Genomic DNA, 25,159 nt, shown 5'->3' with positions numbered 1-25,159 from the left:
ATGTTTTTAAATTCTCCTGACCCCCCACTTTATCCCTGCTTTGAAATTCCAAACACTTTATCTGAATCTCTGTCAGGGCATATATTCTAAAGATTGTTTTTGAGTTGGTTGCTCCTTATCTCCTATTTTAGATTATACATTCTGTGAGTACAGAAACCATGTCTTGCTGATCTTTTTGTCTTTCAGAGCACCTAGTGCTTTGTAGAGAGCAGATTCTCCTTTAAAGCCTTTCAAATTTTGATTAATAGAATACAAAATGAATTGTCCTTTTTTTATAACTCTACTTACGGCCTGTCATTTCTAATGGAAATGTTATGGACTAATGGCTCATTTCCTTTCTCTACTGTGTATCAGTTGAATTTGGAATTTTCCTCTTTTTGGAGGGTAAAATAACAGTTGCTTTAGTTGTTTTAACTGGGTCTTAGAGAAAATTTCTGGAGTCACAGGAGCTGCATGAACGTGACCTTCAAGAACCATCTACAGTATGAAAAGTATCCATTTGTATATTAAAATTGTGTTCCTGTTGACTAGAAATGTTCCTGTTACTGAGGGAAGATGGCTGAAATTTTGTAACATTTCATGTAAACTTGGCTTTTTTTCAGCGGTGTCAGATTCAGGGAGTTTTGTAGCTTCTCGATCCCGGCGAGAAAAGAAATCAAAGAGAGGGCGCCAGGAAGCTCTAGAAAGACTGAAAAGGGCTAAAGCTGGTGAGAAGTATAAATATGAAGTAAGTAACCATTTTTTTCTTCTGTGCATTATCTTATTCATAGCCCGTAGGTATTTTATGTCCCCTTTGTCATTGATTAGAAATATGCATATATTTCATGCTTTTAAGAGTAATTTCTTACTATTGAGCAAGCATGGGCATGAGGTAGATTTATGCATTGTGTCAACTACTTGGCTCTTTAAGTTCCTGTAAGGCGCTTTACAGATGCTGTTAAATTCTGAAATGAAAGTAGCTATACATTTTTTTCCTTATTAAGCTGACTGCATGGGGTGCCTGGGTGGCTCAGTTGGTTAAGCGTCTGCCTTCGGCTCAGGTCACGATCCCGATCCCGGGGTCCTGGGATCTGAGTCCTGCATTGGGCTGCCTGCTCAGCGGGGAGTCTGCTTTTCCCTCCTCCCTTTGCCCCTCCCTTTACTCGTGTGCTTTGCTCTCTCTTGCTCACTGTCTCTCAGATAAATAAATAAACTCTTTAAAAAAAACAGCACACTGCAGCTTGGTAAGTTTCATAGCTTTGTTTGAGGAACTTAGAAATGCTTTTACTTTACTCTTAAGGTATTGAGCAGTCTAGCTAAGCACTACTTTTCCTTGGAGAAAATTGTTCCTAATTTCATCTGCAGTGGGTGAGGACTTGGGCCTTACTTCTGCTGTGTCCTGTGTATAAGATTGAATGTGATACCCTTTTGGCCATTTTCCTCTAACCACTGTTGTTGTTGGCCTGCAGGTAAAAAAAAAACCAAACAAAACAAAAAACTGGAGTGGTTACCATCTAACACAGCATTGTCTGGCTTCACCTTCAGTGTGCTTCCTGATGATCTCAGCTGCCTCAGGGCTTGAAAGTGATTAATTAATACGAGAAAAAAATGATAACAGCAGCTGCTACTATACTTTTTTAGCGAACACTGTTCTAAGTGCTTTTACAAATAAATTCATTTATTTAATCTTTCCAATAATCATGAAAAGTTAGATACTGTGATTAACAGCATTTCATAGGTGAGGATCCTGAGGTCACAGTGGCAGAGCCTTGATTTGAGCACAGGCAGTCTGGCTTCAGAATATGCATATTTAACCATGGCCTCTACTGTGTTGTGCAATTAAGAAAGTAGAAGAGGATTTTTGTCATTTGGCATTAGTCACTCGAGTTAAGTGAGTCAACCAGATCACAAAGGGTTGCTAAAAGGATTACAGTAAAGCAGGAGTAAAGCATTTTAATGTACGTACTTCTTTAAAGGAGTTGTGTGGGGGCATTTCAGATGTTGACACAATGTGACTGATTTTCCTCTAATCACTCATGTTAATTGCATGGCTCTAAGAGTTCATGCCGAGCAGTAGCACGTTTTTTTTTGACATAGAGTCAATGACTTTTTACTCAAAATGTTTTTCTAAGGTAGTTTTCTGGTGTCTTTTTGATAGTATAAAGTGAGTTGCTTAAATAAGGCACCTAATGGACTTCAACTAACACAATCCTGCCAGTTCCCTTCCCCTGCGCAAAGGAAATTGGTCAGTATAGTAATATTAATTGGACTAGTTTGTGTTTGTGTTGAGTCAAAACTTAATTTGGTAGGGCAGGTAGTTTCTATTATCAGATGGTGAAAGGCCAAATCAACATTTGCCAGTGATCCCTACAGAACAGGTTAAACAGCAGGTGAAAACTAAGCCTGATCCTGCAATTGTTAAAAGTTCTCGTAGCTGTGGCAGGAGTCTAGTCAGCTCTGCCCGTTGGACTCAAAGCTCTGTGTCCCAGCGGTTTTTCCTGGAGTCTTAGCTCTTCAGCTGGAGTTAGTCATTTCCTCCACCCCCTACCTGCTTGACCTCTGGAGAGAAGGGGGCAGTTTTTATCGGTATCTATGAGTTCTTCTGAGCAGCCCACCAGATTCTCATCTGGGCAAGTCGATGGCAGCTGAGGTCATGTGCCATGTGCCTCTGTTCTGTTTGTTGCTTAAACTGTGCTGAAGTGGTCTACTCTCTTCGTGCCAAGAGTTACCGGCGTTCTGGCCCTCTGGCAGTTGGGCAGCTCATGTTATTGGAGAACTTGCCCTTCACACAGCTCAGCATTTCAGTGTCTGCAGTCTCAAGACCTGAGAATGGTAGGGGATCCATGGTAATGCAAATAAGGATCACTCAAAAATTATTTCTAGTGTGCCCGTAGAATAAAGAGTATGATTGTTTTGCTGATTTGAGGAGGGGAATAGGTGGGGGAAAGTTTCCTTTTGAACTACATTTGGTTGGTTGAATAGTTACTAAAATTGTCAGTTTGCAGGGCAACATCAGCTAGGGGAGAGGGAGTTGGCATGCCTTATGGGTTTGCTAAGTACAGGTGAAACCAGTCTAGAAATTACAAGTGAATAATCCCCAAAGCAGCTAACAAAGAATTGGCTATAATTCAGTTTGTTTTTTATGAAGTAGATGAGTAATTGATGGTGTGACAAGTATATTATGCTAATGGAATCATTTAATATCTTGTGTTAACACCCACCTAAAAGGAATACTAAGTTAATTGATGTCTATTTAAGGCAAACCTGGTAGTGGTGTTGAATGTCAGAACTCATGATTTGGTTGCCGCTACTCCTTCAGGCTGCCATTCCAGTTTCAATTTGACAATTTTTCATCAGAATTGTTTAACACTTTCACTCCATTTGAAGCTTTCTCAAACTTTTATGGCGGCAGGTTGAGGACTTCACAAGCGTTTATGAAGAGGTTGATGAAGAACAGTATTCGAAGCTGGTTCAGGCCCGCCAGGATGATGACTGGATCGTGGATGATGGTATGTGGGAAGAAATTGCCTCCTAGGCATTGTTTTAGTTGCTTTTCGTCAAGTCTTATGTGGTAGAGTTGCTGCTTTTCATGAGCAGATGTAAGACACTGTTAAGATGGTATTGTTGGTTCAGATTTTTCTTGAATAAGTTGAGAGTGCAGAGCGAGTACAATAGAAAGTTTATTTTGGGGTATTTTGGAGAATGCAGGCACATACCTCAGGTAAGTCCTCCAGGAAATGACTCTGTAGGAATTGGGCGGAACCACGTGCCTGTGGGGTATCCTCAGGTGATGTGGGGATAAGAAAACTGTCTATTGCACAGAGTGGCTGTGAGGATTACACAAAGCTATATGCATGAAGAGTAACTTGGACGGTCGACAGCACCAGATAGAGGCTAGTCCTGATGTTTTTTACAACCCATGTTGAAAGTTCACTCGTTCCTGCTTGTCGAGTGTGACTTGTTGGGCATGCGGTTGCTGACCGCCTGACCACAGGGAGCAGCGTGGACTGCACCTGAGACCATATTTATGTTTCTATTTCTGTAGTTGGACTTAGCCAGTATTGCCAGTTTTCCCTCATAGACCGAGGTGCTTTTCCGGGCCTCGATTCTTTTGCTTTTTATTCTTTTGGTAGAGTAAAACTACCGTTAAGCATCCTATTGTGCCAGATCATTTCCCTAGCTCACCTAGATGGGCATAGCATAAATCCTTTGGTTTTGACACAGCAAACCTGCTGTGTAGATGCTATATTCATCTGACACCTGTCTGAACAGGATTCTGCTGCACTTAAAAATGGCATAGGCCAGGAGAATATCTGAGTCAGTATAAAAGGAGTTTTTGTTGTTGTTTTGGCTAAAATATTACTGGCCACTTTTAGAAACTTGATCCCAATTTTAAATTTTGTTCCTGCAGATGGTATCGGCTATGTGGAAGATGGCCGAGAAATTTTTGATGATGACCTTGAAGACGATGCGCTTGATTCTCATGAGAAAGGTACTTACATTTTGTTTTCAAGAGAGTGCCATTTTGAGATTGAAAGAAGCAAAATTTGAGATGACTTGGTACTTTGACACAGTTTCCTTTAAAGGAAAAGGACCTACCACAATTGTTTTTAGGTGTAGAATATGTTGTAATATGGAGGGAAGCATAGTGATGTCAAAATTAAATGTAAAAAGCAAAAACAACACCATGAAATGAAGTTTCATGACTCTTATCATCCAAAGAGTTTGCTCTTTTACTTATTTTTGAATTTCAGTTGTGTGGTCATTTTAGACTTGCTGATTTTGAGAGCTGCAGCAATAAGTGATGTCTTTTAATTCCTACTGAATTGATGTATTTAAAATTTTAGCTCTTTGATAGTAGTACAGTACAATAATAAGGTTTAGTAATCAACTTGCTTTGTCTAATCAAAATTTAAAATGATATAAATGAATGCGTCAGATTTTCTTAGCTGCATAATCATTGGCAAAACATTTTTTTTGAGTAAACAAGCCTGATTTAGTTTCTGTAAAATGTGAAGGGGAAATTATCTTCAGTATCTGTTTTTTTGATTTGCTTCGTTATTATCACCAAGTGTAGATCGTGGGTCAGCAAACTATGGCCCACTCACAGCCAGTTTCTTTTAAACAGCTTTATTGAGCTATAATTCACATCCCATACAGTGCACCTATTAAAGTGTACATTTCGATGGTGTTTACTATAGTCACAGAGTTGGACTCTGTCACAGACTATAGTCACCACAGTCTCACATTTTCATTTCCCCAGAAGGAAATCATGCCTGTTACTGTGTAGCTCCCCAGCTCAGAATGGTTTTTTCATTTTTAAAAAGTGTTTAAAAAAAAGAGAAAAATACAAAGAAGGATATGCCATAACACCAGACAGATGTGTGTGGGTGCAAAGCCTAAAATCTGTGTGATCTTGCCCTCTTCAGAAAGCCTGGGCCCTAATTGTGGATTTTTAACATTTTCTACATTTGTTTACTTTCTTCCTCTTCCCCCTTCCCAACTGTATACAAACAGACTTTATTTTGGTCAACTTATTGAAAGTAAGTTGTAAACACCATGATACTTCACCTCTACATGCTTCATCAGTGACCTCCTAGGAACAAGGATGCTTGTCTGCTTAGCCACAGTACTCTTCTCATGGTATCATCTAATATGTTGGTTCGTATTAAGAGTTCCCCAGTTAGCCCAAAATGATTGTTTTTTCAGATGCAGAGTCCACTTTAGTTTTTATGCCTCTTGAGTCTTAGTGTAGAGCAGCGCCGTCTCTCTCCTCCTCCCCCTCTGGCTTTTTTTTTTTTTTTTTTTTTTTTTTTTTGTCTTTCATGATCTTGACATCTTTGAAGGGACTAGGCTGGTTTTGTTGAATTTCCCATGGTCTGGGAATTGCCTGATTGCTTTTTGGTACGTAAAGTCAGGTTAAATATCCTGACAAAAGTATGATATCGATGAAATTGTGTCTTTCCCACTGATCATACCAGGGGCGCATAAGGTCACTTTGTCCCATTTTTGGTGATATTAAGTTTGATCTCTTGGTTAAAATGATGTTTGTCAGATCTCTCCTTATAAAGCTACCTTTCCACCTTCGGGTTAATGTAAATATGGGCCAATAATTTGAGACCCTGTGTCTCTTTTCCCCACCAGGTATCACCCAGTGCTTTCAGCATCTACTGATGTTTTTTTCCTCTCCTTTTTAAAATGATCACTTCAAACTCATGGACTGAAAATTACTGTTACAGTTCAGTATTCATTATCATTAATTTTCTTTGTGATGTTCAAATTATCCCACATTTGGCAGTGGAAGCCTCTTTGAGCTGCCTCCTGTGTCCTTTTGACATGACCCCATCAGTCTTTGAGCATTTCCTTGCTTCCTGGACCAACAAGATGTTCCAGGTTCTCCTTGTATTATTCTTGTCCCAGACCTGAAATCAACCATTTCCCCCAAGAGTCATGGCTCTTTTAATGGAGAATGGTATTCAGATCTCGGGGATGGATGGTACTTCCTGCTACTGGGGTGTAATGGTTTCTAGACCCTTTTGGTGAACAGAGTTCAGAGACTTTATATATATGTCATGGTTTCATACTGATATATTCAATTCAAATACAGCACCACAGGGTTCTTCTTTATCTTGCCCAATTCTATATTTGTATCTGCCTTCAACCCCAGTGAAAACCCTTGTCCTCTAAAATAGACAGAAAATAATTTTAGAAATTTTAGAGCTACTAAACCAGGATGTCTCCTGACAACCTTCCTAAATGAAGTTTGTAATTTCTTTCCAGTTTTATTTGGTTTATATCGTGGTAAAGGTGTCTAGTTAGAGAATTGTGTTTGGAAGGTATATGAAGTAATTTTTTCTGTATGCTATTTTACCAGTTTATAGGTTCATTTGGTGTTTGTATTCGTATTAGGGTTTTAAAAAATCCTTTCTTTTTAATTTTATTTTTTGAATATTGTAAGACATTTTTATGATTTCAAAATCAAAACGATATTGAGATAGACTCAAGTAAGTCTTACTCTCATCCCTGTGCTTTCTACTTCTTCATTTCTACGCATTTCCATAGGTAACCATTTTTAATAGTTTCTGATTATCCTTCATGTTTTTCCTTTTACAAAAAAAATAAGGGTGTGTGTATTTTTTAAATGTGGGATGTTATTTATTTATTCATTAGTTAAGTTAAAATATGCAGACTGTCTTTCTTGTTTCTGCCAACCTGTGTAATGTAGGTACTGTTTGGTCACAGTGTGGCTATACAGTGTGGCTACACAATGGTGCTGTTTGGTCACAATGTGGCTAATTGTGTATTTCTAGTTTTTGTGTGTCCATGAAGAAGAGAAAAAAGGAGCCTGTGTGCTTTTTTATCTCCCCGAACTGAGGAGGCCATTGTTCGAGTTCTGGTTATGTTTGTTGCCTGTATCATTTTGAATGAGTCCTATCACTTACCTGGACATGACTTTTGTTGGCTGTAAATTAGGTTCCACTGGACAGGGAGGTTCTTGAGAAAAGGACCCGTGTCCTAGTCATCTCAGTGCCAGTCACAGTAGCAAGTGCAGAGAAAGTATGCAGCATTTGTTGAGTAAATGAGCCATCTTTGTGTTTCCATTGTCATCTTGTTACCTCTTCATAGTAATACATCAGCAAAGAAAAGGACTTGGCATTCTGGAGGAGAGCTAGTCTTGGAAGTCTTTATTCCATGCTTTGCCACCATGCATCCACAAGTGCCCACTGTTTCAGTGTCCCTTAGGAGAGCCCAATAAAGTCTCAAGATCTTAGGAAGGGAAATGGAATTTTGCAATCCTCTTTGAGGACTTAGAAGAAATTGTAGAGTTTTGCATAGCTGTAAAAGGATAACTCTATGGTGTGGATCCAGTCCCTGACGTGCTTTCAAATAGAGACAGAAAATATTAACTAAGTCCTAATGAAAAAAATTAGTAGGAAAATGAATGAAACAAACAGAAGCACTAAAATTGTGGAAGATTCTACATCAAATGTTGACTCCTATTTTTTATGTTTCTTTTTGTCCTTCTCTCTAGATACTACTAACCTACAATGGTGAGATTAAAGCCTGCTTATGAAACCTTCCTTGCTATTCAAACCTCTATTCACCCTCTCTTTTGATAACCTGTATTAGGACCTGTATTTTGTATTCTTTTTTTTTAAAGATTTTATTTATTTACTTGACAGAGAGAGACAGCCAGCGAGAGAGGGAACACAAGCAGAGGGAGTGGGAGGAGAAGAAGCAGGCTCCAGTGGAGGAGCCTGATGTGGGGCTCGATCCCAGAATGCCGGGATCACGCCCTGAGCTGAAGGCAGGCGCTTAACGACTGAACCACCCAGGCGCCCCTGTATTTTGTATTCTAAACATTTTGGCCATTAATTATATTCTGTTTCCAATAAAAAATTATTTCTCTTATATTTTTCACAAATGTCCTACAAACTTTTTCATTTTTAGGCACATGGAAAATTGCCCTTTTTATTGTGGTTAAATACATATACAATTTATATGTACAATTTATCATAAGTGATGTTTAATACATTAACAGTGCTTATAGCCATGACCATTATCTAGTTCCAGAACATTTTTATCCCCCTGAATGGAAACCCATATCCATTAAGCAGTCACTCCCCAGTCTTCCTTCCCCGATCCTCTGGCAACTGCTAGTCTTTCCGTCTCTATGGATTTGCCTATTTTGAATATTTCAGGTAAATGGAATGATAAAATATGTGACCATTTGTGCCTGGCTCCTTTTGTTTAGCATGATGTTTTCAAGTTTCCCTTATGTTGTAGCATGTATTAGTACTTCATTCTTTTTTATGACCGAATAATATTCCATTGCATGGATAGACCTCATTGTTTATCCATTTATTAGTTGATGGAATTTGGGATGTTTCCACTTTCTGGTTATTGTGAATAGTGCTGCTATAAACATTTGTGTGCAAGTTTTTGTTTGAACACCTGTTTTCAGTTCTTTGGGGTATCTACCCAGGAATGGAATTATGTGTATTTATTTTTATTTACTTTTTTTCTTACACAAAAGATATTTTTCTATAGATGCTTTTGTACTTTGTGTTTTTTCGCTTAATATGATATCCTGAAAATCATCCTATATTAGCACATAGAGATCTTTTTTCTTTTTTACTTGTTTCTATATTGTTGGATAGTATTTTACTGTATAAATGTATGATGATGGTGTATTCAAATGATTTTGCTGAGTCGTCAATAAGATTTTCAGTAATTTGCTTTTACAGATAATTCTGCATTGAATAACTTGGTGCATATTGTGTTCTCCTTGGAGAAAATTCCTAGAAGGAGGATTGTTGGCACAGAGAGGAAAATGCACATGAAGTTTTATGAGCTATTGCTGTAGGACTTGTCCCATTTTACACTCCCATGAACAATTTGAGTTCCCATCTCCCAACAATTTATACTCCTATGGCCTCAACAATAGAGTGCATTGTGAAGCTCTTGGAGTTTTGCCACTCTGATAAATGAGAAACGACATCTCAGTGTGGTTTTCATTTGCATTTCTTTTACAGATGAAGTTGAGCATCTTTTCATAAAATGTAATAGCTGTTTATATATTTTTTATGTGAACTGTATGTGCGTGTTTATTGTGCACATTCCTTTTGGGTTTGGGGGCTTTTTAATAATCCAGGGCTTTTTTTTTTTTTTGTCAGAGGAATTGGTCCTTTATCTGCAAAACATTGTAAACATTTTCTCATGTTTTGTCTTTACACTTGTTTCTGTTGTAATTGAATTTATCAGTTTTGTTTTCTTGCAGATGGACTTTGAATCAGTTAGAACGACTTTCCCCACACCCAGGTTACAAAGGAACTTGCCTTTTTTTTTTTTAAGAGATGGGGAGAGAGAGAAAGGCCGGGGGGTGGGGAGAATCTTAAGCAGGTTCCATGCCCAGCGCAGAGCCCAACACAGGGGTCGATCTCACAACCCTGAGATCATGACCTGACCTGAGCTGAAATCAAGAGTCGGAGACTTAACTGACAGAGCCACTCAGGTGCCTTGGAACTTGCCTTTTTACTAAAGTCTTGCATATGCTCATGTTAAAAATTTTGATCTGTGATTTATTTGGTGTTTATACTGGCTTACTTCTTTACAAATGGGTAGCCAACACTACTTATTAAAAAGTCCATCTTCTCCCCACTGATATGAGATGCCATCTTTATTATGAGCTAAATTCCATAAGTAATTTGGTCTTTTCTAGATTGAATTTTCTATTTCATCTGGTCTGAGTATTCCTATGTCACTACCACACTATATGAGCTATTCATTTTAGGTCTTTTTGAGGTAGAGACTTTCTCTGGAATGAATCAGAAAGAGGGAGTAAAACTGACAGTATTAGAAGAGTTCGTAGGTGATTTACACATGGCCATAAGAGAAAACGTATGGCATAAGTTGTTCTTTACTGAGCAGATGTCTCCGTGCCATTTAGTGTTGTTACAATATATTGTGTGTGTATAGTTGCTGTTCCTCGTAAGATGGAAATTAGGATGTTATACTAACGTGACTGGTAATCCTCTTTCTTCATAGTTAGTTTTCCTGCCAGATTTAGGATAGCACTAAAAAGATGATCTCGTGAAGCCTGTTAGACTAATACCCTGGTTCCAGATGAGCTTGATTGTTTTATTTCTCTTGGGGAAAAAAAACACAAAAATACCCCCCACCTTTTAACAAGATTTTTATTCACACTAATAATAGCTGTTAAACAGTACCACTTAATAACTTATTCTGGTATTTAAGTAGTATTTCATCAGTTTTTTAAGATTTTATTCTTAATATCTTTACACCCAACGTGGGGCTCAAACTTAAAACCCCGAGATCAAGAGTCGCACGCTCCACCAACTGAGCCAGCAAGGTGCTCCATCATCAGTTTTCATAATAACATTTAGCCTAAGTTTTCCTGAATTAAACTGCCTTTAACAATTCGTTCCTCTGTTCCGTGTTTAAAATCTCATATTTTTGTATTGAATTCTTTTTTTCTTCTCATTTTCCTGTACAGAGGGCAAGTGACTTGGCCTTTAGTTTCCCATATTGATTTTTGCTGGTACATGTTTATAAATCAGTTATATTCCAACAGGAAAAGATGATAAAGCACGTACCAAAGACAGGAGGAATGTAAAGAAGGCTGCGGTGACAAAACCAAACAGTATCAAGTCAATGTTCATTGCTAGTGCTGGGAAGAAGACTGCAGATGTGAGTTTCGTGGTTTTCTGATATTTTGTCTTTTCCTTTGAGAAGTAAATTTAGTAGTTGATTGTATATACAATAGGTGGTCAGTGTGTTTGAGCTCAGCTATTTCAGTTGTAGCTTCCTGATTTCAGTCACGAAGGTGGATGTAGATTTCCAGGTGAATTTAGGCACCTCATTGTTTGGAACTTGGAGGTAGAAAAGTGAATGAAAAGCGGCATGGACAGTGTGTTTGTTTCATTGATTAGCAGGAGGATCATGGAATGAGGGTGAAAACAGGATGGGAGCTCTAGGTTTAGGAGTTACACGTACACAGGTGGTTGTTAAGATCTGTGAACGGATGAGCACTCAGGACTGAAAAGGCAAGGACTGACTTGTTGGGTTCTTCTTTCACAGACACATGGTCTGCATGAAAACATGAAGTGCAGGGCTTTCTCATTCTGCCTCTCTTTATAATTTCCAGAAGGCTGTAGACTTGTCCAAGGATGATCTGCTAGGTGACATTCTACAAGATCTGAACACTGAGGTAAGTCATTCTCTGGGAGTTGTCAAATAGGCGGGGACATAGGCTGAAGAAACAATTCAGTAATTTTACAAAACAGACTGTTGCTAGAATTTAAAACAAAAACTTCAGTGACAATACCACCACATACACCCCATAAAAACCCCACAAAAAAAATCAGCCCCGTGCCCAAACACCTCTCCAGATTGGTTTCTTACCACGTTGGGTGAGTAGTTTCCAGCTGTTACAGGTTTATGTAATTATGTCGACGGAGCTGCGTGGGGATGTGTTTGAAATAGTAAGAATATATACACACGAGTCAGTTCTGAGAATGCGCACTGCTTGTGTTCAGTTGCTGCAGTGTATGTTCCCGAAATAGATTGAAACCTGTCAGTCTGCACAATCAGGCGTGAGATCCTCATCTTGAATTCAGAGAGGGAGTGAAGGAAGAGTCAGTCAGCTGTCCCTGAGAGAACTCAGGCTCAGCTGCTCTGGGAATTTGCAGTTGGGCTATTTCACGTGAAGACTAAACTCATTTAGAGGTGTGTTTTCTTTCTAAGTAATCCTTGATTAAAACAACTAACACCGACACGTGTGGTTCTAGCTTGACAGTTTTTAAATGTAATATCCTGGAAGGGTAGGGGAAAAGTATGTTAAGTTGTAAAAAAGAAAAAATTGGTGAGAGGTGGATTTAATATCTATTCTGGTTTTTTCATGAGTCTGTGGTATTGTTGCTATAGTAACTGCAGTACATGAGCATAGATCTGTGGGGGGAGCAGGGAAGGAAAAAATGCTTTGCTTATTGGGCTTCAGTGGGGGAAGAAATGCACTTTTTCTGTCTTGTGGTAAGCTAAGCATGGCGGGGAATGTCTTATTCCTCCCTTTAGAAACCTCAAATAACTCCACCACCTGTAATGATACCAAAGAAGAAAAGATCCGTTGGAGCTTCACCGAATCCCTTCTCTGTGCACACCCCCAAGGTAAAGTGTGTGGAAATACCTTCAATCTTGATTTATATTATTGCTTAAAACTTACTTTGTTGATTTTCTATATGAGGGAAATGCTTTTGAATTTGTTCTTGATTTTAGTTTTAAATTAGGACTCCCGTTTCATTATATAGTTTCATGTATTTCAAAAATAGCATGTGCCTGGTTTTTTCATAGTAAATTTTTAGTAACTAGTATGTGTTTATTATAGGTATTACAGCTGTGCTAAATGCAATAATTTTCTTCCTGGAAACAAGTATTTTTTTTGTAAATGTAGGTAACAGTAAAATAATGGAAGCTATTACATTAATAATACATAAAATTGTTGTATAAATGGGAACTGTCATTTTCTCTGGTCAGGGTAGGACAGTTGCATATTTTTTGGTATGCAGGTCTAACTGATTGAACGTTTAAAAATATTTACAGGCAGTTCCTTCAGGAAAAACTGCTTCCCCTGTCTCGAGGAAGGAGCCTCCGTTAACTTCAGTTCCTCTTAAACGTGCTGAATTTGCTGGTAAGTCTGATGTCAGGCAGACCTGCAAGGGTGTTGAGCAGTTGCAAAATGCTGTCAGAAGTGGAGGCCCCGTGAAGGAGGAAGTGGAGGTGATTTTGAAGGAATTGTGATAGCAGGTTCAATTGTGAAAGATTTGAATCCACAGCAGTAAAAGTTAAAAACCATCCAGTTTGGAGATGGAAGAGAAATGCAAATACAGTGTGGGAGAAAGGGTAGGCTGCCGTCGCCGTGCTGGGGAGGCCTTCGTGTTCCACGGCAGCGGTACATGATGGGAATGTGTGATGACGCCTACAGGAAAGCCAGTGCCAGCGTTGTGTATAGATGACCAGGAGGACTCAGGAGCAATGGATTTTGAAGATGGTGACTTTGATGAGCCCATGGAGGCTGAGGAAGTGGATATGGAGCCTGTGGCTGTCAAGACTTGGCACCAAGAGAGTGAGCCAGCAGAGGGGGTGAAACATGAGGCAGATCCTGGGAAAGGGACCACGTCCTACTTGTAAGAGCATTTTATGACATTTCTGGCAAGTAGCACTATAAATTACTCAGTTGGATTTTAAAAGGTTTTCAAAATGTAATTTCTGCAGGGGAAGTTTTCTCCCAGATGTTTCTTGTTGGGACATTGATCGGGAAGATGACAGCAGTTTCTCAGCCCAGGAAGTCCAAGTGGATTCCAGTCACCTTCCACTGGTAAAAGGGACAGATGAGGAGCAGGTGTTTCAGTTTTATTGGCTGGATGCTTATGAAGATCAGTACAACCAACCAGGTAATCATATGTGTGTCTTTAATGCAGAATAGTGCCTTTCCCTTAAGTGGTTTAGTTATTATAATTGGCAAAGGCTCTGTCCTCATGTACGTGTGTAGTACGAGAGCAGCACTCATTCATTGTAAAGTGTGTGAGCAGCCCAGGTTGAGAGGAGTTGTGGTATGAATAATCCTTAAAAATGTTTTTTCCGTAAACCAGTTATATGTGATTTTGGAATGTGTAGTTGCAGTTCACCTTCGATGTATCTAGAGTTGTAGGTACACACTTTATTTTAAATGGAATTAGTCATTAATTTGTTTCTTTATTCAGCACATTGAACACCTGTTGTATGCCAGGCACTAAGATGGCATGAACAAACTGGAGAAATTCCCAGTCCTAATGGAGCTTACATTCTAGTGGGGTGGGAATGGGGGTGAGGACATGGGCAGTAAATAAGGTGAGTGGATAAACGGTGTGAAGGCATTTAGTTGCGGGATGGCTAAGGAAGGCCTGTCTGAGGAGACCACCATTGGGCTGAGATTTGAGGCACATGCTGAGCTGAGGAAAGAGCATTTCAGCCTGAGGAACCAGTGAGCACAGAGGCCTGGAGAGAGAAAGGAGGCCTATGTGGTTGTAGCCCAGTAAATCAAGGGATAAGATTGGTAGAAAATGAAGTTGGAGACAAAGGCAAAGGGCGGATAATGAAGGACCTTGAAAGCCATGTTGAGGAATTCAGATCTTACTCTAAGAGCAGAGGGGAAAGCAGTGGAGAATTTTAAGTGCTGGTAGAGCTGGGGTGGTGGTCATATGGTTGGGTTTACAGTTTTAACAAGAACCTTCCAGTTTGTGTGGAGAACAGTGTGTTTGGAGGGGAGGGGGGAGACGGGAACCGGGCTAATGAGGAAGCCCTGGAGATCAGTCCGTCCAGGGCAGGCATGCTAGTTACTTGGCCTAGTGGTGGCTGTGGAGAAGGAGAGAAGTGAATGCATCTCACGTGTATTTTGACATGAACCTGTTGATGGGTTGATGTGGGGGCTGACAGGAGGAATCAAGGATGATTCCTGGGTCCTCCTCCGAATGAGCTGAAAATGTGAATTCTGACTCAAAGCCAGGAGGCTCTCGTTTCTTTTTGTACTGCTTGAGCACTTCTTCACCACAGGGCTGGGCATGCCAAGGTATGTCGGACTAATATAAAATACTGTACAGATCCTGAAATAGAGTTGCCTTTATTACGACCCATGTCTGGGTGTGAGGATTGATGCAGCTGTGTATTTTTCAAAGTGGTTGCCTGGAGGCTGCATCTGGTGAAAACAGTATCAGTAAAGCAAGTGAATGAATAAGAAGAGTAAGTATTAACCATAGGACTTGAAGGCCAGATTTACCTTAAAGATAATCAGACATTGAGTAACTGGAAAGTTGTTACTGTCTCTGCAGAGACAGGGGAGGCAGAAGTATTAATAGACTTCAGCATATCAAATTGCACAGGAACACTTGGATAGCCATTAGAGTAGCAAACTGCCATGTGTTAGTTTCTTAGGTAAAGAATAAGCCATCTTAGAATGGTATCTACTTTAGCTGTGACAAGATAATTTGGTTAGACCCTCTCACCTCCTTGGTTACCTCTTTGCTACTCACCAGTGGAAGGTAGACTAGTAAGTGGGATTGCGTGAGGCTGAGCAGGTATTTCCCATCCATTGCCAAAACCCTGGCCTTCCCCCTTGTATGGCTTCAAGGGGACACCATTTTCACATGTGCTTCATGTGTTTTAGGCTCCCTGGAGCACAACAGCACTGTGGGGCTTGCTGGAGTTGTGTGATGTGCCCTTCCCAATGCTAATCCCTTTGCTGTATTCGCTCGATGCTGGCTTTGATTCTGTCTTGGTTAATGTTCCCATCAAAACCAGAAAATTGGGAGCAAGCCTTGATTGCCCCTTTCCTTCACTTTCCTCAGCAAGTCTTGTTAATTTTCCCCTCCTAAAGTAGACAAGCTGTCTTCTCTTTCTCCTTGGAGCTTCCACCTCTGATTCCTTCTTGCCTACTGAAACCATTGCGCCAGCTTCCTAAGGGATCTCTCAGCTGTCATCCCCTACATTGTGGCCAGAGCCATTGCTCAGAAGGGTAGCACTGATCACATAATTTGCTTGTTAAAAAAAAAAAAAGAAAGAAAGAAAACTCCTCCGTGGCTACTGCCTACAACGCAAAGTCCAAGTTCCTTTGCAAGGCTTCTAATACCTGCCGTGTATGACTTTTGTGTTCTAGAGATAGTTCCCTGTTCATATTCATATTATATTATTCATATATTCATTTTATTAACTCCTTTATTTTCAGCTTCCAGCACAGTGCCAAGCACATTGTAGGGATTTAATAAATGTTTGACATAAACTGCACAGCGATTGACAGTCCTGTAGATGCACGTGAAAGGTTTCAGAGAGCCAGAGGTGCATTCACTGCTCTTACTGAGATTGCCTCTTAAAGCCTCATAGCTACATAGGGGAAGAATGGGTAGCATAGAGATGAATGGTGTCCCCATCCCCCATTAATCCATGTATAAAGCATCAGATTGCCCAATGTCAATTGCCAAGGGTTAGAACCTTAAACAACAATCTTCTTTCTTCCTGTGTAAAATGAGTTTATTATTTCTACCTTTTGTTTACTGTTTGATAATCTTTTTTTAAGTCTTTTTTTAAAAGATTTTATTTATTTATTTAAGAGAGAGAGAGAGAGAGGAAGCACAAGCGGTGGGGGGAGAGGCAGAGGGAGAAGTAGGCTCCCCGCTGAGCAAGGAGCCAGATGCAGGGCTTGATTCCAGGACTCTGGGATCATGACCTGAGCCAAAGGCAGATGCTTAATCAACTGAGCCACCCAGGTGCCCCTGAGTGATACTTTTATAAAAACAAAAACCAACATCGTTTTGTAGGACAAGGTCTAGAGCTGCACCGTCCACTGTGGTACCACACATGTCCACATGTAGCTCTTCAATTTTAGATTTAAGTTAAAAGGAAATAAAATTTAAAATTCAGCTTCTCAGCCAGTAGCCACATTTCAAATGCTTTAATGGCCACATGTGGCTAGTAGCTACCATATCCATGGATGGCACAGATAACAGAACAATTCTGTCATCACAGAAATTTCTAATGGTTAGTGCTCGTCTGTAGTAATAGGTGTTGGAGGTTAAGATTGAGGCATTGAAGCACAGCTGTATTAGGAAAGCAACCAATTTATGGTATGTATTGTTACCAAATTCCTGGTACTACCATAGTCAAGGATAGGCCTTTTCAACCACTATTGGGAAATATTTTGCATTTGAAAAAGGTACTGGTCTGTTATTGCCCTATCTTCCAAATACTATGGTAACAGGAAATTTCTAGTGCTAGAGAAGGCCTCAGACAATCTGGTCTAGTTAGGAGGAAGCTAAGGCTCCAAAAGATAAAGTGGGCAGCCGTTAGTGGCAGAGTTCTGGGCTCCTCACCCTCAGTCCACTGTGCTGTTCTGTGGCACTTCTTAAGCTGTGTCCTCTGTGATTGATTCCAATGGGTTAAAAAGGATGGCTTGAAAAAAAAGTCCTTTAATCTCAGGGGGTTGAACAGTTTCATCATGATAGCAGGTAATGATCACTGAGCCTTGGTGAAATCAATGCTGCTAATAAAAACGAAGTACTCCCAAAGACCCTGTTATTGTGTCTCACTTTCTTACAGATTCTAAGTAAGTCAGTTGTTGCTGAATGCTCCATAATTATGAAAAGAATCTTACTCTTTGCATATGGGAAGATATCCTGTCTTCATTATGACTTTTTCAAGGTTGAATAATCCTGACTGCACCTGGTTTCAGCTAGTAACTTTGGGGGGAATGTAATCTTTGTTTACCATGATCTTTTTGTGGCAAATGAGGCATAAACAGTGTCAAATGTGTGCATGAAGTGTGGTATTAGTTTGACTGTAAAATGAGCTATTTGAATCTGTGAATCCAATATTAGGGTCTTTATTTTTCTTTGCATGGAATTTTGTTTTTTCGTCTCTAACTGTTGTGAGGATGACTTTTAATTTTCTGAGCTCCTGTGATTTTTTTTCTTTTTTAATCGTTCCCCACAGTCCTCCCTTTTCTCCCCTTCTTCCCCCCCACCCCAGCTGAAAATCACATAGCTCTTTTAAGAATTTTAATCATCTGCAGAAATGAAAATTTTTTAGATGGTCTTATTTCTACTAGAACGAGTGACAAAAGGAAGCACTGATGAGCTATCTTGTGAAACTGGAGTAATTGGCCTTGTGAACAGTAGCCTTTGCATGTGCCAGAATTTTCTTAGTGTCTCAGACAAGTAGCTGTGTTAAGTGGCTATGTTGATTACTGCTGTCTAATTATGCTCAGAGCTCAGGATTTTGCACAGTGGCCATCTTTTAGGTTGACTATCAGATCTCTGGAGTCCTTTCTTGATGTCCAGCTTTCAGGAACAGTGACTTGATATCTATCTAGAAAGGCTTGTTTTTACTTTGTGGTATACATTACATAGGAATTTCAAAAGGGGCATGTCTGCTGATTTGGTTACTAGAACATTTGTTACATAGAAATAGAAGAGCAAGAAACATGACAAGCACTACCTATCCAGATTGTTAAGTAGTCTATCAGGTAGAAAGGGTAAAATAGAAGATAATAGTTGAACCATATTATGAGATATATATCATTATATGGAATAAGGTATTTGAGATCTATTATGTTTTTCCCCAAATGCAATTTTACATATAGAAAAATATTGATGTGTACCACACATTGTTATTGTTATACATGAATGTTAATTTTTATTGGTAAGTACAAGTGCTAAAAAGCAATTTAGTATTCTCACACTTCGTTAGAGGTTTAAATGGGAGATTCGTTGGAGAATAGTTTGCTTTTTTTGTTTCTCTTAATCTGGGTAGTACTGGTTCTAGGGAAGTTTTTTTCCCTACACTGACCTAGGGTATCTCTTTAATTTCTGAGGTATGGCTACACTGACCCTGGGATCTCTGCAATTCCCCAGGGTTTCTGTACTAACGTGGGGTGTCTCAGTAGTTCTCCAAGTGTGTCTGCTCAGACTTGGGATGTCTCCCCAGTAACTGAGGTTTGTCTCCATTTACCTGTGAGTCTCTAATTCTAGGGAAAATGTTTACACCAAGTTAGAGAATCATTCGGTCCCCTGTCATCTCAGTGGTTACAGGTTTTACCAGTGTGATATTGTTGTGTGGCTTAAGTACTGAGTAAGCGAGCTGGGGCTGCGGAGCGGGCAGCAGTTACAAATTTACTGTAAAAAAACATCATGAAGGCTTAAATGTGTGGATACATACAATGAGCCTTTATGTTGCCCCTTTAATGGGATATAATTGAAATGTTTCTTTTCTCATGGTTTTTCCCTTACTCTTTTAGGTGTGGTATTCCTGTTTGGCAAAGTTTGGATCGAATCCGCCAAAACCCACGTGAGCTGTTGCCTCATGGTGAAAAACATCGAGCGAACACTCTACTTCCTTCCCCGAGAAATGGTAATCATTAGTGATTAGCCTCTAATTCCAAGTACATTGTTCTGCCACCAACCCTATTCTTCAACAGAGCTATGACTTCTCCACAGCCTTGATGCTGCTTTCTTGCTGCCTACCTAGTAACCACTGGTTGTCAGCAGCTCCTTTAGAGTTTGGGGAAAAAGAGAGAATGGAGTAAAACTGGTTTTTGACTTATTACAGTGTCAAAGTGTGAGTTTTATTATATAATAGTATCTTCTTCCCCACCCCTTATTTCCATAGTAATCAGGGTTGGGAGTGTATGGCTCTAAAACATCACATGGCATTTGGCCCGTTGTCATGCTTCTGCTGTGCAGGCAGCAGTACCGGTCCCTCCACAGCCGTTGAACCAGATCAGCTCTGTTTGCTCCTCCTTTTTAAATTGGGACTTACCATCCACACTCCCCTACCAAGCCCAGCCCCTCCCCTGAGATCTCAGTTGAACTGTGAATCTGAAGCTTCTTGGTGAGGATTTACAACTCTATTTTCCCATTTTGTAGAATCGGTCCTTTTTATCTGATGTGTTTTTATGGTGCCACTGGAAAGATTTGGGCATTGGGTTTAGTACATTTTTGGGGTCTGCTGCTATCTTTGAACTCCTCTACCTATAAGACTGTTCTTTAAATGTTTAAATTGCTGAAGGTGAAAACTGAATTAGACTTGGGTTTCTCGTTGTTAAAAGGATTTCATGTACAGATACTTTTTTTTGCCTCCCCTCTCCTCTCCATGGGAGAGCAGAAAATTGATCTAAATACAGGAAAAGAAACAGAAACTCCAGTGACAATGAAGGATGTTTATGATGAATTTGATGAAAAAATAGCAGCAAAATATAAAATCATGAAGTTCAAGTCCAAGGTTTGTATTTGGTGATAATTTTTCCCCACTGTTTATTAGTTGTTTGTTCTTTTCCTGACTTACAAAGTAGTTCTTGTATATCTTCTTTGTACAAAATGTCATTGAATGGAAATTTCACAGATATCAATGTAAGATTAGCAGGATTTGTAAAAATATTTTCTTTCTCTTTAAACTACTTAGAAAATAATTTTCTTGAATTTGAATAGAAAGATAACAAAGCAAAGCAATCGTTTCCAATCCTTGTAGCATATCTTGTGTTCTTTTCTGAAATGGAGAAGAAACTCTTCTGATTTTGTTTTTAATTAGTTGTTGGCAAGTTGTTTTGGTCAGAAGGTTAAGGTTTTATATTTTAAAAATCGGGGACTATGATGCTATTTCTGATAGGACAGAAATCTTTTATTTGTGTGTTACATATTGATCGGTCTTGATTTTAGTGTGATAAATGACACCTTTGGCCATCATCATCATAGGGGCTTGTAACTCAGCATACTTTTAACAGTGATTGCAGCAAAGGGAAGATTGAATTGCTGAAGATAAGGTTAATCATCTTAACTATTTGAGCTTTGAATTATGGCTGATGGATCAGTTCTCTCACATTCTAGAAATAGTGTGGTATAATGGTGAAGAGCATAGGTCCTGGGACCAGACCGCTTGTGCTTTAAATCCTAGCCATATGACTTTGTAGTATGTGACCTTGGGGCAGAGTGAGTTCTCTGGGCCTATTTGTTCATCTGAGAAATGGGACCCTATTTCAAGAGTTGCTGGAAGAGTTAAGCCACTGAATTCTTATTAGGTGATTAGAACAGTCCTTGGTACTTAGTTAGCACTCAGTAAATATGACCTATAATTTTAATGCTAATATTCTTCTAGCAAGATGAAGTTGGTTAATATCAAAGAGTAGCAAATGATTTAATACATTAACATTATAAAAATCTTTAATCTTTTATTGCCCTTCTTGCATGCAAATATTTCTAAGTTCTTTAGTGTCCAGGAGAAGTCTTTTTAGCATCTTGTCAGTGTTTTTAGTCCTAGTGGAAGGGGGGGGGAAAGGGTGCCCTTTTGGTTTTATTTACCTTTGTGTTCCATAAGGATACTAGATTCCTCAGTGTTGAATACAGGGACATGTGTTGTGCATGTAATGCTTGTCATTTTAATTTGTGAAAAGTTTTTGTCTTAATGATTTTTAAATATCTACTTACCCAGCCAGTGGAAAAGAACTATGCTTTTGAGATACCTGATGTTCCAGAAAAATCTGAGTACTTGGAAGTTAGATACTCGGTAAGTCAAAGAAAATTACTGGGTTTTCATTGAGAATGACATTTCTCTATTTTTGAAATTTCAACTGGCTTTCAATTAGGAGTATCAGCAGGGCTCCTCAAGCCCACAGTTCATTGAGGTGGACTTACAGTAATGAATAATTAAAATGGATAAAATTAATTTGAATATATAGAATACCAGTTGTACTGCCTTCCTTGGCTTTCAAGTATGCATCTTTAAATAAATAAGTTGAAACTGCACAACTGCTTGCTCGTCAAGTGGAACGAATGCCACATGATGGAGTTGAATATCATTAGTCTGTTGAAGTGTCCCTTCTGAGCAGCAGAAAGGTGAGAGAGGAGCATCAGTAGCGTCGCTGTAGTGCTGCTCTTGCTCCCCTGATAGGCAAGGTCATTGCTGTGGGATGTTAATTAACTGGGCCTTAACCTCTTTTTACCTTTGTTATAGAGTTTTGATCTCACAATGTTGGAAAAGGGAAACTTTTAAAAAATATTTCTGACAGTGGTGATGAAAAGTTTTTTTAAATGAGTTCCACTCTTGCTTTTATTCTTCTCATGGAGTGGTACTTATCTGGCTATTCTTTATCAGTAAGGCATGTACAGCTCTGGACAGAAATCCTCTTTTGGGGGAGCTTCTTGGCCTATTTTTCTTTAATGGATGCCATCAAGATGTATTATTTTGTCATTGTGAATTGTTTTTGTGTCCTACTGTGAATTGTTTTGGATTTCATTTGTTGCAAATTACATTTCATATGTATCAAAGGAGTTTCTTCCGGTGGTTCGTAGAGAGGCTTTTGTTTATTTCAAATACAGACTTTGGAAAATGTGAAGTAATAGTTTTAAACAAAAAAGGGCTTTTTTTTCTTCTTTGCCTTTTTCAGGCTGAAATGCCACAGCTTCCTCAAGATTTGAAAGGAGAAACTTTTTCTCATGTATTTGGGACCAACACATCCAGCCTGGAAATGTTCTTGATGAACAGAAAGATCAGAGGACCTTGTTGGCTCGAAGTGAAAAATCCACGTAAGGAAACATGTTTGGAAAGCTAGATTGCTGATAGAGGTGGTTTTTAAGAAGTTAAGGAATTGGTCTCTGTATTTCAGTGCGTCTACTTCCTTTTTTATGTTGTCTTCCTCAAGGTGTTCCTTGAGTGAGTATAGGGAATATGTTTGGAGCCACTTGATCGCTGCGGTGCCTGGCAGTTTAGTGGGAGGGAGGCCTTCCTGAGCCCAGGTCTTTGTGCTGCTGTTGGCACATACTTCTGGCCGATGACACCCACCTGCTGTACATAGTGGACTGCTGACCTCTGAAGGAGGGGATGCATCACTGCCGGAGGCAGCTAGTGCTCGTTTGGTTTCTTACCTGATGTTTTCCAGTATTTGCATCTGTGATACTCTCTTTTGGCTTCATGAATCTCTTAAAAATGTTTTGTGATTCCTCCAAGGTGGTGTTTTTTTTTTAAACCTATTTTAGGGGTCCTGGATTCTTCAGAAAGTCAGATGAAAGCTGCGGACCTTTTTCCCAGGAAGATGAACACACACACACACACACACACACACACACACACACACACACACACACGGCTTTGCATACAATCCAATAAATGGGCTTATTTTTAGTTAGATGTTGTAATAAGACATTCTTATTAGAATATGGGGTTGAAGACTATCTCAGTTAATCACAGATGTCTTAATTATAGTAGTTTTCCTTTTTCAGCAAATGGCTATTGATCTGTTGTATCTATTCGCTTTCAGAGCTCTTGAATCAGCCAGTCAGTTGGTGTAAAGTTGAGGCAATGGCCTTGAAACCAGACCTAGTGAATGTGATTAAAGATGTTGGTCCTCCTCCACTCGTGGTCATGTCTTTCAGCATGAAGACAATGCAGAATGCAAAGACACATCAAAATGAGGTAAAGAAATAGGGCAGATTTGTGTACCTATGCTTTAGATGCAATGCTTGCTTGAACTTGTACAACTATTCTACAAGGGAAAATTGTTCTTTCTGGAGGAGAAAGAATACTAATGCACGCCCAAACTCCATTTTCGAGAATGAATTGAATTTGTTGGATGTTTGAGTTTTTCTTTAAAGACTTAAAAAAAAATTATTTTTTGTTTTTTGAATTTTTTATTTTGGCAAACTTTAAGTGGACTTGGAATAATACAGTGAACTCTCATATTCCTTTTACTCTTATTCAGTAGTTAGTAAGATTTCGTCACACTTGTTTCCCCCCCTCTTTTTTTCCTGTTGAGCTAAGGTTAGATATTGTATAATTTACCATTGTATACTTTGGTATGCATTTCTCAAAACGTGCACACTTTGTAATGGAATACCATTATTGCACTTAGTAACTATACCAGTGATACCTTGATACGATCTAAAATACTCAGTCCATATTCACATGACTCTGTTTACCAAAAGTGTCTTTTTTTATTGAATTATATTTGACATCTCTTAGTTTCCGGTGTACCACATAGTGATTTGATGTTCTTACGCTTTACAAAATGATCACCACGATAGGTCTAGTAACTATCTGTCATCATATAAAGTTATTACAATATTACTGGCTCAATAATGTTTTCTACCAGTTGGTTTACTTGAATCAGGATTCATATAAGATTCACAGATGGTGTTTCATTTTTATGTGTCTTGAGTCTCTTTTAAATGGGAGCAGATCCCTCCCACCCTCTTTTTCCATTGACATTCACTTATTTAAGAATCATTGTTTGTTGTCTAATAGAATGTCCCATTTTCTGTGTTTGCTTCCTGGTGTCACTGGTTGGCACAGTATGGCCTGTGGGCAAACCACCCTTACCATCTGTTTTTGTAAGTTTTATTGAAAGACATCATGTCTATTTGTTTGCATATTATCTGCAGTTGCTGTAGAGTTAGTAGTCATGGCAGAGGCCATGTCACCTGAAAGCCTAAAATACTTAGTATCTGGCTCTTTACAGGACAAGTGTGCAAGCCCCTGCTAGTTAGCACTAAAGAATTGGTTAGATTGAGTTTTGACTTTTTGGGTCAGTATACTGTATAGGTGATATGATGTATTTCATACTACATTATATATCAGCAGGCGTATAAGGTCTGGTTAAACCACTATTGGTGGGGCTATGATTGATTAGTGGGTTCAGGTTTTCATCCAAAGGAGGGTTTTTTAACCCTGGCACTACTGATGTTTTGAGCTGAATTATTCATTGTTGTGAGGGCTGCCCTGGGCATTGTGGGATGTTTAGCAGTAATGCTGGCCTCTGCCCGATGCCAGGTAACACCCTTCCCCCCTACTTGAGACAACCGAAAATGCCTCCACACATTTCCAACTCGGGTGGGGACAAAAGTTGTTCCCATTTGAGAACCTCTGGTCTAATGATCCCCCTCTTTATTTTTTACCTGAATTAGTTATTTCATTAGGACTTGTAAAACAGCTTTTTAATTCTGTCATCCTTTCCATTTTTATTAGTTAAACATGTTAAATATTAGAACGTTTATTCATTAAATTTTTCTATAAAATTAACTTTTCCTTGTTAACCAGCACTATTTGGTTATGCTGCAGTAGTTCATACAGGAAACATGAGGTCAATATGTAC

The 25,159-nt window shown here is 39.2% G+C and overlaps 1 protein-coding gene across 1 annotated transcript in view; it reads left to right on the top strand.

The window, feature by feature from the left end:
- The window catches only part of POLA1 (DNA polymerase alpha 1, catalytic subunit), a 299,145-nt gene that overhangs the window by 4,060 nt on the left and 269,926 nt on the right, over positions 1-25,159 (top strand). Inside the window, exons 2-15 of the mRNA XM_045779581.2 lie at positions 603-727; positions 3,392-3,488; positions 4,391-4,471; positions 11,075-11,190; positions 11,648-11,710; positions 12,574-12,666; positions 13,099-13,186; positions 13,481-13,682; positions 13,771-13,949; positions 19,319-19,431; positions 20,185-20,301; positions 21,505-21,579; positions 22,460-22,598; positions 23,330-23,484. Of these exons, the coding sequence (XP_045635537.2) occupies positions 603-727; positions 3,392-3,488; positions 4,391-4,471; positions 11,075-11,190; positions 11,648-11,710; positions 12,574-12,666; positions 13,099-13,186; positions 13,481-13,682; positions 13,771-13,949; positions 19,319-19,431; positions 20,185-20,301; positions 21,505-21,579; positions 22,460-22,598; positions 23,330-23,484 (1,643 nt within the window). The remainder of the gene's footprint in view (positions 1-602; positions 728-3,391; positions 3,489-4,390; positions 4,472-11,074; positions 11,191-11,647; positions 11,711-12,573; positions 12,667-13,098; positions 13,187-13,480; positions 13,683-13,770; positions 13,950-19,318; positions 19,432-20,184; positions 20,302-21,504; positions 21,580-22,459; positions 22,599-23,329; positions 23,485-25,159) is intronic.

Source organism: Ursus americanus, chromosome X (assembly GCF_024610735.1).
Source record: "Ursus americanus isolate L20-20 chromosome X, mUrsAme1.1.p, whole genome shotgun sequence".
In the NCBI taxonomy this organism is placed as follows: Eukaryota; Metazoa; Chordata; class Mammalia; order Carnivora; family Ursidae; genus Ursus; species Ursus americanus.
Note: the sequence above shows the minus strand (reverse complement) of the source record. Positions and strands in the feature narration are given on the sequence as shown.